The sequence below is a fragment of the Oncorhynchus gorbuscha genome, linkage group LG15 (genome assembly GCF_021184085.1).
Source record: "Oncorhynchus gorbuscha isolate QuinsamMale2020 ecotype Even-year linkage group LG15, OgorEven_v1.0, whole genome shotgun sequence".
Taxonomy (NCBI): domain Eukaryota; kingdom Metazoa; phylum Chordata; class Actinopteri; order Salmoniformes; family Salmonidae; genus Oncorhynchus; species Oncorhynchus gorbuscha.
This window is the reverse complement of record NC_060187.1, coordinates 38,350,645-38,363,774: the sequence shown is the minus strand read 5'-3', so window position 1 is coordinate 38,363,774 and position 13,130 is coordinate 38,350,645. Positions and strand designations below refer to the sequence as shown.

The following is a 13,130-nucleotide window of genomic DNA, read 5'->3' as shown; positions in this document are numbered from 1 at the left end:
TTTTTACTCCGTTATATTTGACCAAATCACTTAAGTGACACAGATTTGCATTATTATATCGTCGTTGTGAGATGAAAACCATGTCACTCCAAACGTTGTGATTACCTGTTTTTTTTTTTTTTACATTAATCGATACCATTGGTTCTGTAAGAACGCTTCACGACCCCTTGACCAATGAAATATATTGAAAAAAATGTGTCAAAGCACGTAAGTCCATTGGCTCTCAAAGCTTTCCGTCAAACCCCGTATCTCCACCATGGCTCTTGAAGTGAAGCACATATGTCTTTACTCCTAAGGAGAGTTTTGTTTGTCGGTTCTTATCCAAACCCGATCAGAGGTAAGTTTCACTTTAATTACCTTCTGACTTTGTAATATTATATATTTCTGGAGTAAGATAAGTATTCATCTGATATAATTCTGCTGTTGAAATTATGTTTTGAGGGCCAGTGCAAATGAAATGGCTAGGTAGCTAACTAGCTAGCTAGCTAGATAGTTTGTTTTGACTAACACAGAATCTGACAATGTTTGTAGCTTCCCATATGACCTTTGCTTGTTGGCTAAGTTTACTAGCCAACTTGTCATTGGCATAAAGAGACAGAACAGACTAATCAGATGTGTGTGGAAATAGCTAACTAGGTATCACATTAGGTTGCCACTAGATAAGCTGGCTAAATGAACATTAGCTAGATCAACCGGTCAGCCCAGCACATAATCCTCCCACTCCATTGCAGTGTGTGTGTGTGTGTGTGTGTGTGTGTGTGTGTGTGTGTGTGTGTGTGTGTGTGTGTGTGTGTGTGTGTGTGTGTGTGTGTGTGTGTGTGTGTGTGTGTGTGTGTGTGTGTGTGTGTGTGTGTGTGTGTGTGTGTGATTCTGTTTTTATGACAATGCCTATAACACATACATGTATAGTGAATATGCCATATACAGTGGGGCAAAAAAGTATTTAGTCAGCCACCAATTGTTCAAGTTCTTCCACTTAAATAGATGAGAGAGGCCTGTAATTTGCATCATAGGTACACTTCAACTATAATATAATATAATATGACAGACAAAATGAGAAAAGAAAATCCAGAAAATCACATTGTAGGATTTTTAATGAATTTATTTGTAAATGATGGTGGAAAATAAGTATTTGGTCAATAACAAAAGTTTATCTCAATACCTTGTTATATACCCTTTGTTGGCAATGACAGAGGTAAAACGTTTTCTGTAAGTCTTCACAAGGTTTTCACACACTGTTGCTGGTATTTTGGCCCATTCCTCCATGCAGATGTCCTCTAGAGCAGTGATGTTTTTGCGACTGTTGCGGGGAAACACGGACTTTCAACTCCCTCCAAAGATTTTCTATGGATTTAGATCTGGAGACTGGCTAGGCCACTCCAGGACCTTGAAATGCTTCTTACGAAGCCACTCCTTCATTGCCCGGGCGGTGTGTTTGGGATCATTGTCATGCTAAAAGACCCATCCACATTTAATCTTCAATGCCCTTGCTGATGGAAGGAGGTTTTCACTCAAAATCTCACGATACATGGCCCCATTCATTCTTTCCTTTACACGGATCAGTCGTCCTGGTCCCTTTGCAGAAAAACAGCCCCAAAGCATGATGCTTCCACCCCCATGCTTCACAGTATGTATGGTCTTTGGATGCAACTCAGCATTCTTTGTCCTCCAAACACGACGAGTTGAGTTTTTACCAAAAAGTTATATTTTGGTTTCATCTGACCATATGACATTCTCCCAATCTTCTTCTGGATCATCCAAATGCTCTCTGGCAAACCTCAGATGGGCCTGGACATGTACTGGCTTAAGCAGGGGGACAAGTGTGGCACTGCAGGATTTGAGTCCCTGGCGGCGTAGTGTGTTACTGATGGTAGGCTTTGTTACTTTGGTCCCAGCTCTCTGCAGGTCATTCACTAGGTCCCCCCCGTGTGGTTCTGGGATTTTTGCTCATCGTTCTTGTGATCATTTTGACCCCACGGGGTGAGATCTTGCGTGGAGCCCCAGATCGTGGGAGATTATCAGTAGTCTTGTATGTCTTCCATTTCCTAATAATTGCTCCCACAGTTGATTTCTTCAAACCAAGCTGCTTCCCTATTGCAGATTCAGTCTTCCCAACCTGGTGCAGGTCTACAATTTTGTTTCTGGTGTCCTTTGACAGCTCTTTGGTCTGGGCCATAGTGGAGTTTGGAGTGTGACTGTTTGAGGTTGTGGACAGGTGTCTTTTATACTGATAACAAGTTCAAACAGGTGTCATTAATACAGGTAACGAGTGGAGGACAGAGGAGCCTCTTAAAGAGGTCCTACAATGTGATTTTTCTGGATTTTTTTCCTAATTTTGTCGGTCATAGTTGAAGTGTACCTATGATGAAAATGACAGGCCTCACTCATCTTTTTAAATGGGAGAACTTGCACAATTGGTGGCTGACTAAATAATTGGTGGCTGACTAATACTTTTTCTAGCTCCTAGAAATATATATATTTCTATGTGTTTATTTTTTATTTATAGCTTGTAGCAGCACAACCGAGGGTGTTGAGAAGGAGAGCATCGGAAGAGAAGGAGGACCTTGGCAGGACAAATATGATTGAGTTGACTATGGCAATTGATATCTGCACTGTTTGATGATTTATTACTTATATGATTCTTACCTGAATACTTACCTTAATGTTTAATTCCATGCTGAAATGTGTCTGATTTGCATACTGGTAACATGATTGATAGTAACATTTCAATATTGATTGATTGACAGATCCTCCTTGGTATTTCATTCCAAGTATAAAATTAAACATCACACTTGAATTAAATAAATCGTTTTAGTATGCATTCACCATCACATGTACTTAATTATATTGTGAACTGTATTTTCATTGACGCTGTTGAAATTGTGAAATTACTCCAATGTTTCGGGTACCGTTTATGAAACTGAGCCCATTGATAGATATTAAGTCAACTTTGAATAAGAACGTAAGAAACTGTACAACAGACCTGATTTCCCAACCTAGTCAAACCCTGACCTACCAAATAGAGAATTTAAAGGATTGTCTAAGGTCAGGGCGTAACACAAACTACATTTGTGTAACTAGTACTTAAGTTATTTTCAGACCGGACACTTTTCAACTCTTACTTGAGTAGTTTCTTAAAAGGGCTACTTTTACTTGAGTAAATTACAAGTAACAGTACTTTTACTTAAGTACAGATTTTCAGTACTCTACCCACCTCTGCCTAAAATAAATATTGTATACTGTACTCATCTGCACAACTGGACAGTTTGTGTTTTGGGAACATATCTTTTGTGATGTCCCCGCAATGTTTCCACCAGACTGTTCCCACAGCCTAATGAAACATTCTGGGAACCTTTAAAGAACAGACTAAATCTGTTCTGGGAACGTTATTGCAACATCGGGATAACATTTTATACAACCATTGTATAATCATCAGCACGATTGGACAGATTTTGTGTTTTGAGAAAATGTTCCGAAATATTCTTTGAATGTTTTTGGGATGCTATCATTTAGGCCTGGGCGATATACCGCATACCAAGGTCTTTCCAGAAAAAGACGGGGGCTGCGGGGTGCGTGCTACGCCACTGCTTATAAGTTAAATATAACTATAGATAATCTAAGATGTGTCAAATAAATTATACTGAACAAAAATATAAACGTAAAAATTAAGAAAAACCCTGGAATGAGTAGGTGTGTCCAAACTTTGACTAGTACCAGGAAAAGCAACCAACATATGTGGGAACTCCTTCAAGACTGTTGGAAAAGCATTCCAGGTGAAGCTGGTTGAGAGAATGCCAAGAGTGTACAAAGCTGTCATCAAGGCAAAGGGTGGCTACTTTGAAGAATCTCAAATATAAAATATATTTTGATTTATTTAACACTTTTTTTGGTTACTACATGATTCCATATGTGTTATTTCATAGTGTTTATGTCTTTACTATTATTCTAAATAGTAAAAATAAAGAAAAACCCTGGAATGAGGGTTATATATATATATATATATTATTTTTTATAGCGCCCCCTTGCGTGCACCTCTGGTAATATTGCATACCCTAGTATGGTACAGAAACGGTATGAACTTCTAGATACCGCCCAACCCTATTATCATCCTAATGTTAGGTTTTATCTAACAAGAACTTCATGGGAATCTTAGCTAATGTTCTGTGAATGTTTCCGGTTTGCTGGGATGGTACATACAACTCAGTTTATGGTATGTAAGTAAATTTGCTCCCATCTGTTTTCCCAGAGGGGATCCTGTCATACCGCGGTGCGGCGCTGTGATCCTTAGTTCTTTCCATATTAACAGCTTCAATATGGAGGAGCATCCCTTGAAATCAAATATGAGAGGTTTGGAAACTGGAGATTACTAGATTACTTTAGTCAACACTGGTACTGTTACATAAGGTCCTTGGGGATACTGGTCTTGTCTCTTTTTAATACCATTTGATTTGGTGGGTCTATGTGCTCTTACAGAAGCGTACAGCTTGAATCTGCCACTCTCCATCTCTCCCTTATTGCTGAGCTACTACCCCAACTGTGGAGCCCATCCATCACAGAGGGGTAGAAAAAAATACAACGTGAATAAATATTTCATTAGATTATTCCTATGATTTAATGTGCTTCTGCCTGGCTGGGGTCTACGGCAATATCTCTGGTCCATTTATAAATACATTAACACAATGATCCCCCAACACTAGCTTAATATTGATACTCGGCTGCAACGGAAGGCAGATGGGGGCACCCGTGTTTGTATTGCCTGTCCAGTGTGTTGAACCACTCCTGCCATCACCCATCCTCCTCCTCTCATCAAGTGTGTGTTTGTGTGTATGTGTTCCGGTCTTCACAGCTATTCATTACAAATTCTTTCATTGCTGGTCGAGGAAATTTTACAACCCCCCCCCCCCCCCCCCGCCAGAAATCTGTATCTGTATTCAAAGGTGGACCTGCTAAAATGGTCACCCCTATGCAACAATAACTCTCTTACGATCCACAGAAAAACACATTCAAAGATGGCTTTGAGGGATTTTCATGTGCGAGTCTGCCAGTCATAAAGCTGACAGCATACGTAAACCAAGACAAATACAATTGCAACCTTCAGGTAGCCTGAAAAACAACAAATATAAAACTGAAAGCCTGTTGTGTGAGTGGAGCCTAATTAAGACCAACGGGAGAAGGTTTCACTGAGTGATAAATCCAACATCAGGAAATACCAATTGGGCGACAATAATTGGCAGGCCATCGACAGTGCAGGCAGAATTAATCATTTGAAGAGGGAGACTAGACTGCATTTTTAATTGGCAAAGGCAGCCACTGTTTAGGGAGACGAGCAGCTGATCACCCAAGAGGCTGAAGCTTCAGACAATGCACATTTGCTCATCCTCTCGAGTCAAGTTATTATGGCCACACATTATTATCACGCTTTACAAACGAATTCCTTGTTTTCCCTGATGGATTACCAGAAGAATCAGTCAAAGGGAGGGAAGGGAGGAGAACACAATAGACAATGTATATAATGACAATCAAAATGACTGAATATGACACAGAACAACAACTACTCAGTATATGTAAGGACATTTTTGGTTCAAAGAACACAATTTTGCTCGGGAAAGTGTGTGTGTGTGTGTGTGTGTGTGTGTGTGTGTGTGTCTGTAATTTTGAGGAATAATTCTACTATTAGATGACATTCATAATCCTTTTAGGTTTATAAAGCATTGACAATAGAATAACCAGTGAAGTGCAGAGGAATAGTACTGGGATGATTTCTTACTGGAAATTGTGTGGACAGGATTACATTTCAAATACATTCATTCAACTAAATCCTGGCTATTTATATTCATGAATAGAAATTGACTTTGATATGAATATTTTGGGACTGACATCTGAAATTGTTTCCTTGAATCTGAGTACTAAATCATATTTATTCATGTTTGGAGAACGCGCCATCTAATCTATCAAATGAGTTGTTGAGATAGGTAATTAAGCTTGATATAATTATCACATAAAGCAGAGATGGTGCTTGTCATGTTTGAGGCAGTATATGTTCACTAACAAGAGTAATCCTTGGTGTTATCTAACTTTTTTTTAAATCCCAAATAAAATATCAATTTACATGTATTAATTTAGGAAGCAATGTTTGACCTTTAGTAATATTTAGTGACTGCGTTAGTTTAAGGTAAAATGCCTATGAGACTTCCTTACAATAAAATAACAAAAGGTATAATGATAACAAGGGCTTGTCAGCCCAAATGCAAAAACCCACAGTTCTGTGAATAAAAGCAAAAACAACTTGTTATTGAAAGCTCTTACACATAACATTTTCAAAAACGTGTTTTAATCGACAGTAGCTAAAGCTGAAGAAAAGTAGGATGTAAATGTTGAGAAAATATCTCAACTGAAGAGAAAGAGCCTGTACATTGTAAACTGCAGACTAGCTGTTGACATTACAAGTTATGTCGATTCATCATTGAATCATCTTTCTGACACACTGAGAAATTGTGCTCATATCTTCCATACGCATGCCACCATTCAAGGCCGACTTCAATTATCACACAACAATTTGTCGAGTACCAAGTACTGCAGTCATTATGCAATGCAGTACAATAACGGTTTACTCCTTACACACAACTAATGCCAGATATGGGATGTTGATAAATACTTTTATTATAAGCACAAGTGCACACACACATAGAGACGCCAGCTCCCACACACACACACCACTCACATTGGAATGATGGCCATATTTAAGTGCGGACGTAGGGTCCTCTCAAACTATTGACCTCTGACTTTTGATCACCAACCACAGGTGAGACAGACATTAAGCAGAGCATGAGCTGAATGATTACTGGCTATTATTTCACCTCATTAACAGAAAGACATTGGAAGGGACATATTCTAGGAGTGGCTCTTCACTTATAGCAAATACGGTTGGGGCATAAGAAATTACAAATGTGATTACAATTTGACCAGCCTTATCTCACCTGTGGATAATGTAAAACATGGGTTTGGGTTGATTGTTGTACACCCATCTGACAAGGTAAAAATATGTCGTTCTGCCCCTGAGCAGGGCAGTTAACCCACTGTTCCCTGGGTGCCGACGACGTGGATGTCGGTTAAAGCTGCCCCCCCCCGCACTTCTCAACTCTCTTGTTTTTTGATTAACATCACATAGACATGTATCTCCTAAACAGGGATATCTCTGACTGTCATTTGGTCACAAAGCACGCAATTCTGCCATATCCTTTCCTGCATAAAGTGTTTGGGCCGTCAGGACCATAGACAGCTACGGGGCCTGATTCCCATTGATCGAAATGTCATTTATCACTATCAACTACCATGGTGCAAATTTCAATTTACCTGGATGGAATTACATCTTATTTTAGCCTTATTTAATAATGAATCACAATTGTTGTGGCATTGTGTTATTGATTTATTGTAGACACAACAATAGGCTAGCCTATTTAAAATATAGCATTATAATGAGTGGTTTTGGATCTTGGTGTCTGGCTGACAGTGGGGAAGTGTGCATTTTGGTTTTACACTAAATCCATGGATGTAGGCTATTGATGTAGGAAGTAGGCTATTGATCTAGGCTAAGAATTAATTACACATTGGACATATCATGACCAATAGATTTTTTTATGGAAAACAGCTTAGGCTAAATTATCACTTGCCCATCAAAGTGTGAATATAATAATACCATAACAGAATCTTTGGTTTATTGGTGGCTACAGTTTCCATGAAGATGATGCCCTAACACTGACGATGATGAATAGTGCAACGTCTTTCACTATCACAGCCTAATAGACCACCACCATTGTAAAGTTAAATGGCGTCGACGACTTTCCCCGACTGCAATGGAAAATCTCGAATCTTAACATTCTCTGTTTGTTGGTGCGCGAATTTACATCCGCTATCACGAACCTTACTTAGCTTCACACTAGCAGCATCACCACTGCTCGTGCGGTATCGAGGTCTGTCATCTTGTGACAGTCCTTCCGTCCGTGTTTTGTAACATTTTGGCACCGAATTGATTTGGTCGTGTTGGGATCGTAAAAGATGGGACGGGCTGGGGGATACTTTAAAAATGCATCCCTTTTAAGCGCCTCTGGCCCAGTTCTGAGAGAGAGTTATGAAAATACAATTAAATTGAATACATTTCGTGAAATATTAGGCACACATCGTTATAAATCTGAAAACATTCAAATAATTAGGATACGTATGCGTAAAAACAATAGGCTATGAATCAGCGTGAGACCAAAAGAACTATGAAATCTCCCTATGTGCATGCCCACGTTAGAATATTTGGGAACATGAGACCACGAGTATTTGTAACGATTATTAAATTGTTTTTTATCATGCATATATGATGCATTCATTCTGACTACAATTATGAACAATCATTTAGTGAGTTAAACGTTGAGTTAGTCAAACATGCATAAAACATTTGGTGCGTAATGCAAAAGACGCCACCCACGCGACAGACATTTGTACAAAATATTCTAATCATACAGCTGTATTAGGCCTCGCAATATGCCGTTTGCTTTGGGGAATGGGGGCACACGTTACCTTTGTGCATGCCGGTGTATCGGTCCTTCAGAACAGTCAGTTCGTGGATTTTCCCAAACTGTTCAAACAGAGGTTTCAGGTCCTTTTCCTCTAGGTTCCGCGGTATCTGCCCGATAAACAGCTTTATGGCATCTTGGTCTTTCATGTTGCCGCTCTCCGGATGAATTGAAATGGATTCTGACCCGTTCATGGGTTTAGGAAATGTGATCTGAGAGTACTGGTGCTGGTGAGGGATAAGTATTAGTGGTTGTTGGATCGGTGTTGCCCCAGGTCCAGTGAAAACCAGGCTGGTGTGAGCGGGATGGGGCTGCTGTGGTTGCTGCTGCCTTCTTGTTTCAGTCTGAGTGAATCTGGCCATTCTGAGCTGGGAGCAGACTGGATAATAATGACAACACACACAGAGAGAGAGAGAGAGAGCAAGCACTCAGCTGGAAACCAGGCTCACTTTCTATCCGAAACACAACAAACTCGCACACACATAGTACAGAAGAGAGGGGGTTGATAGGGGCGATAACCACCGAGCGAAAGCCATATTCACCGCTCTCGAGCGACACCCGCAGATGTCAGTATGGTAGTGAAACATCAGAGTGCAAATTCTTTGCATTTTCCAACACTTGCCTATAGCGTGCAACTGCAGCGCGCAATTGGGGGCGTTCCTGCATGTGGGCATTCCTGAATCTACAGGAACGCCCCCGAGCATCCCATTGGTTCCTTCATGAACACCCTTCAAGCATCCCATCTGTTCCTGCATGAACATTTTTTATTTATTTTATTTAACCTTTATTTAACTAGGCAAGTCAGTTAAGAACAAATTCTTATTTTCAATGACGGCCTAGGAAAAGTGGGTTAACTGCCTGTTCAGGGGCAGAATGACAGATTTGTACCTTGTCAGCTCGGGGTTTGAACTTGCAACCTTCCGGTTACTAGTCCAACGCTCTAACCACTAGCCTCTGAAGTACCCCATTGGTTCCTGCATGCTTGTGACACTTTTGAATGTGGGTCAAAGGGGAAATAAATGTATTATCTGAGTTTCTTCGACCCTGCATCCGGAGTCCTCCTTGCTAGTTAGGCTAGCACACAGAGTATGCACCTTGCACAAAGTGTCCTTCGCTCCTGCCTGCTGAACACCTGCCGCTGGGGATGAAGGACACTGTCTATCGGTGTACTGCTAGATAGCTAGCTACCGGTGTCGCCCGCTCCTCTTCTTCTGTGGAGTTTATCGGCAACGGGCATCTGCCTCCTACATGTCCTAGCTTAAATCCGCCTCCTACGTGTCCTAGCTTAAAAATGGACCGATAATAGAAGAATAAAGAGGGGTTCCTGCAGATGCAGAAACACCACGAATTGCAGGCTGCAATTGCACCCTTCTCACACCTGCTTGAAGACCACGCAAAAATGTGACTTTTGAACATTTAAATCAATGCCATGGCGGAATTTGAATGAATAATAAATACAAAAGGAATGGGAATCATTCCGCCGTCAGTACAGCAGGCCCCAACATTTCCCTATATAATCTGGAGCATTTGGGGGACTAGTCCTTTCAGGACTTGCACCCACCTCCTTCCTTTGCTACACCACCCCATTCTTTCAGAAAACACGCCATTGCACTTCTCTGTTTCAAGTCCCTCACAAACTTGCTTGCCTTTGATGGCCTCACAGTAGCTCCATCCCACTTTTGACACCTGCGGAGGAAATGTGTGTACAACATGGTACTGTCCTTTTAATTCATATTTTAGTCTTCATTTGCTTACATTTAGTTTCTTATAGTCTAGATACTGCTCTACATCTCCAGGGCAAGAACTACAGCAACGTTCAATGGAAACAAACATGTGCCAATACCCTGTTAAAAATGAAAACTTCCCACTTTTATTTTCATACCATCAATCTTTTATTTTGTCCCTTTACCTGCTCATTGTCTTGATGGTCTTGCAAAGTTGATTGCAGTGATAAATCCATTGGCTTCTTGCTCCCTCTTCTGGATTATAAAAGGAGTCTACAGTTTTGTGTGTATTACTTCAAGAAACATGTCTGCATTTGCCAAGGATGAAAGGAGACATAGTTTAGGCTGTCATAATTCAACAAAAAAGTACCCTGACACAAATGGCCATTGAGCCCGTCACTTCATATAGGATTTATTAACTTATCCTCTCCATTTACAAATGATGTCAACAAATGACATATGTTCTCTGCAACTAAAGCCATGGTTTATATAGCCAACTAATAAATACAACTAAATACAGAATTAAAACACAGAAGAGAGCTATTTTGTAAAGCGAGGTAAGTAAAACATAGGTCTTTAACTGAAGATACCTACCAGATGTATACTAATTGGAGCTGTTTAACAGTGAATTCAATTAAGTTATATACTGTCAGTGACAAAAGGCTCGCTGCTGTAGAAGGGAATCGATCTGGGCTGTCTTGGCTGCCCGTTGGGCACCATAGGGGTTCTAGAACTTCCGGATCGCAGCGTCGATGTCTGGGATGATCTTCTTTAGCTGGTTCCACTGCTTCGGGTTCCACGGCACACTTGTGGGAGACACAGATCAGCCAGGGGAGTGTGTAGGGGTCCACATTGACGTGAAAGGTCAATAGAATAACCGCAGGGCAAGGTGCATACTCTGACATTTCTCATTCTAAACCTGGTCTGAGATGTTTGAATAGCCGGCCGCACAGCACCCTGAAACAAGATCAAAGGTTTCTTATTGATTTCTGTAATTGTACCCGCCACTGTTATTTTGGTTTCATTCAATGCCGTAAGTGGCCGTTTATTGAACTCCGAAGTCATCTATCCGGCCACCTCAATGGGAGTTAGCAAGGACAGGACAGTCAAAGAAGAATAGTTTTGGCAGACAGCTGAGCACCTTGGTCTGTTTACATGTGCAACAGAAAAAAACATACAGGGCCAACCATCATTCATACTGTATATAGCCTCCTGGATAAGAAGCCTGTGTTGTCACATTGCTACTGCTCTAGCCTTAAACTGCAGGGATGTTGAGTGGCTATTTTTAAAGGGTGAATGTCCTATTCTGCAAGGGAGGTGAGAGTGAGAACTTCCAGTTCATGCATTTTTATTGACCATTGCCATTAGTGTTTCGCCAGGCTGGACGTCTGAGACAAGAAATCAATAGCGGCCGTACTATTAGTGTGAACTAAAAAGTTACACACAATTTAAAGCACGCTACAGTAGCATTAATGCTGCTTCTTGTTAACCATTGAGTCGGTACAGGGAGGCAACCAAGCTTGATCTCCACAGCCTGGCCTGTAGTGACTGAGGCCCAGAGGGAGCCATGGCAGACAGCTGAGGGAGCCACTTAGCATTCTGCACTGCTCACTCTTACACACACACACACACACACACACACACACACACACACACACACACACACACACACACACACACACACACACACACACACACACACACACACACACACACACACACACAAGCCCCAATTACCCAAAACCTACAGCATAATCATACACCACACACACCTCAACTCAGTGATTCTGCTTGCGAGCTAGTAAGAGTTGGGTTGGGAGGATGATAGAGATTGACTTTGTAGAAGATAAGATGAGCACACTGCATTGTTAGGGGATGATTCTTATATGCTCTAGCTGGCATGGCAAAATTCACCAACTGTACATCTGACTAATAAGCGTACAGCGTTTGAGATGTCCCTCAGTGGCTAACTCACCACTGCACTCTAGTTCTGCATTGCAAAACACACTCACTCAACTGGAAGGTGTTGTTCAAGAAAATGAATGTGACACGATGGCATATCGCACCAAAGCCCTTTATGAAGCGCTAGCTTAATGGCCTAGATGTGAAAAGAGCACTGTCTCTGTACTGTAGCCTACCTTTCCTCCCCGGATTCAGGTCGCCAATGTCAGTGGTGTAGAACTCTCTGATATCGATCTGGGCCTTGCCTTCGAAGAGAGACACCCTAACGTACCTCATCTTTCCTATCTGCAGAGGAGAGAGAGGGTTGCATAGAACACTAGAGAACACAAACAATGCTCGAGTGCTGCCTGCGGGTTTTATGCTGCATTGATGACAAGTCGGAAACTTGGAACCTCTGAGTTCAAATGAACGTTATTTAGTTATTTATGAGTTTCTTCCAAGTCTAATATTTCTGAGTTTTCTAGTTTCTAGTTTCATGTCATGGACCTATAGCAATGTGGCTGTTTGTAAATCAGTGGCTTTGATTGCCCATTTGAACTGTTCAAGAAGCAAAACCCAGTGGGAACTGTGGTATTTAAAGAGCAGAATTTCACTCCAAAGGTTTGGTAATCATAACCATTATTATACCTGAAGAAAATCCATCTGAGTTTGGAGGCCCCCCTCCTCCTCCCGCTGGTTTCTTCCTTCTTTTTTTTTGGTGAGGGCAGCGGTATCAAATCAAATCAAATCAAATTTATTTATATAGCCCTTCGTACATCAGCTGATATCTCAAAGTGCTGTACAGAAACCCAGCCTAAAACCCCAAACAGCAAACAATGCAGGTGTAAAAGCACGGTAGAGCTGTTGTCCCCTGTTGTCCCCTGTTGTCTCCTGTCTTATGGTT

The 13,130-nt window shown here is 41.1% G+C and overlaps 1 protein-coding gene across 11 annotated transcripts in view; it reads right to left on the bottom strand.

The window, feature by feature from the left end:
- The window catches only part of celf5a (cugbp, Elav-like family member 5a), a 279,495-nt gene extending 270,482 nt beyond the window's left edge, over positions 1-9,013 (bottom strand). For all 11 annotated transcript variants that reach the window (XM_046301113.1, XM_046301115.1, XM_046301118.1 and 8 more), the window contains exon 1: positions 8,566-9,013. In XM_046301113.1, the coding sequence (XP_046157069.1) occupies positions 8,566-8,923 (358 nt within the window). In that variant the 5' untranslated portion in view covers positions 8,924-9,013. The remainder of the gene's footprint in view (positions 1-8,565) is intronic.
- Positions 9,014-13,130: the final 4,117 nt, after the last annotated feature.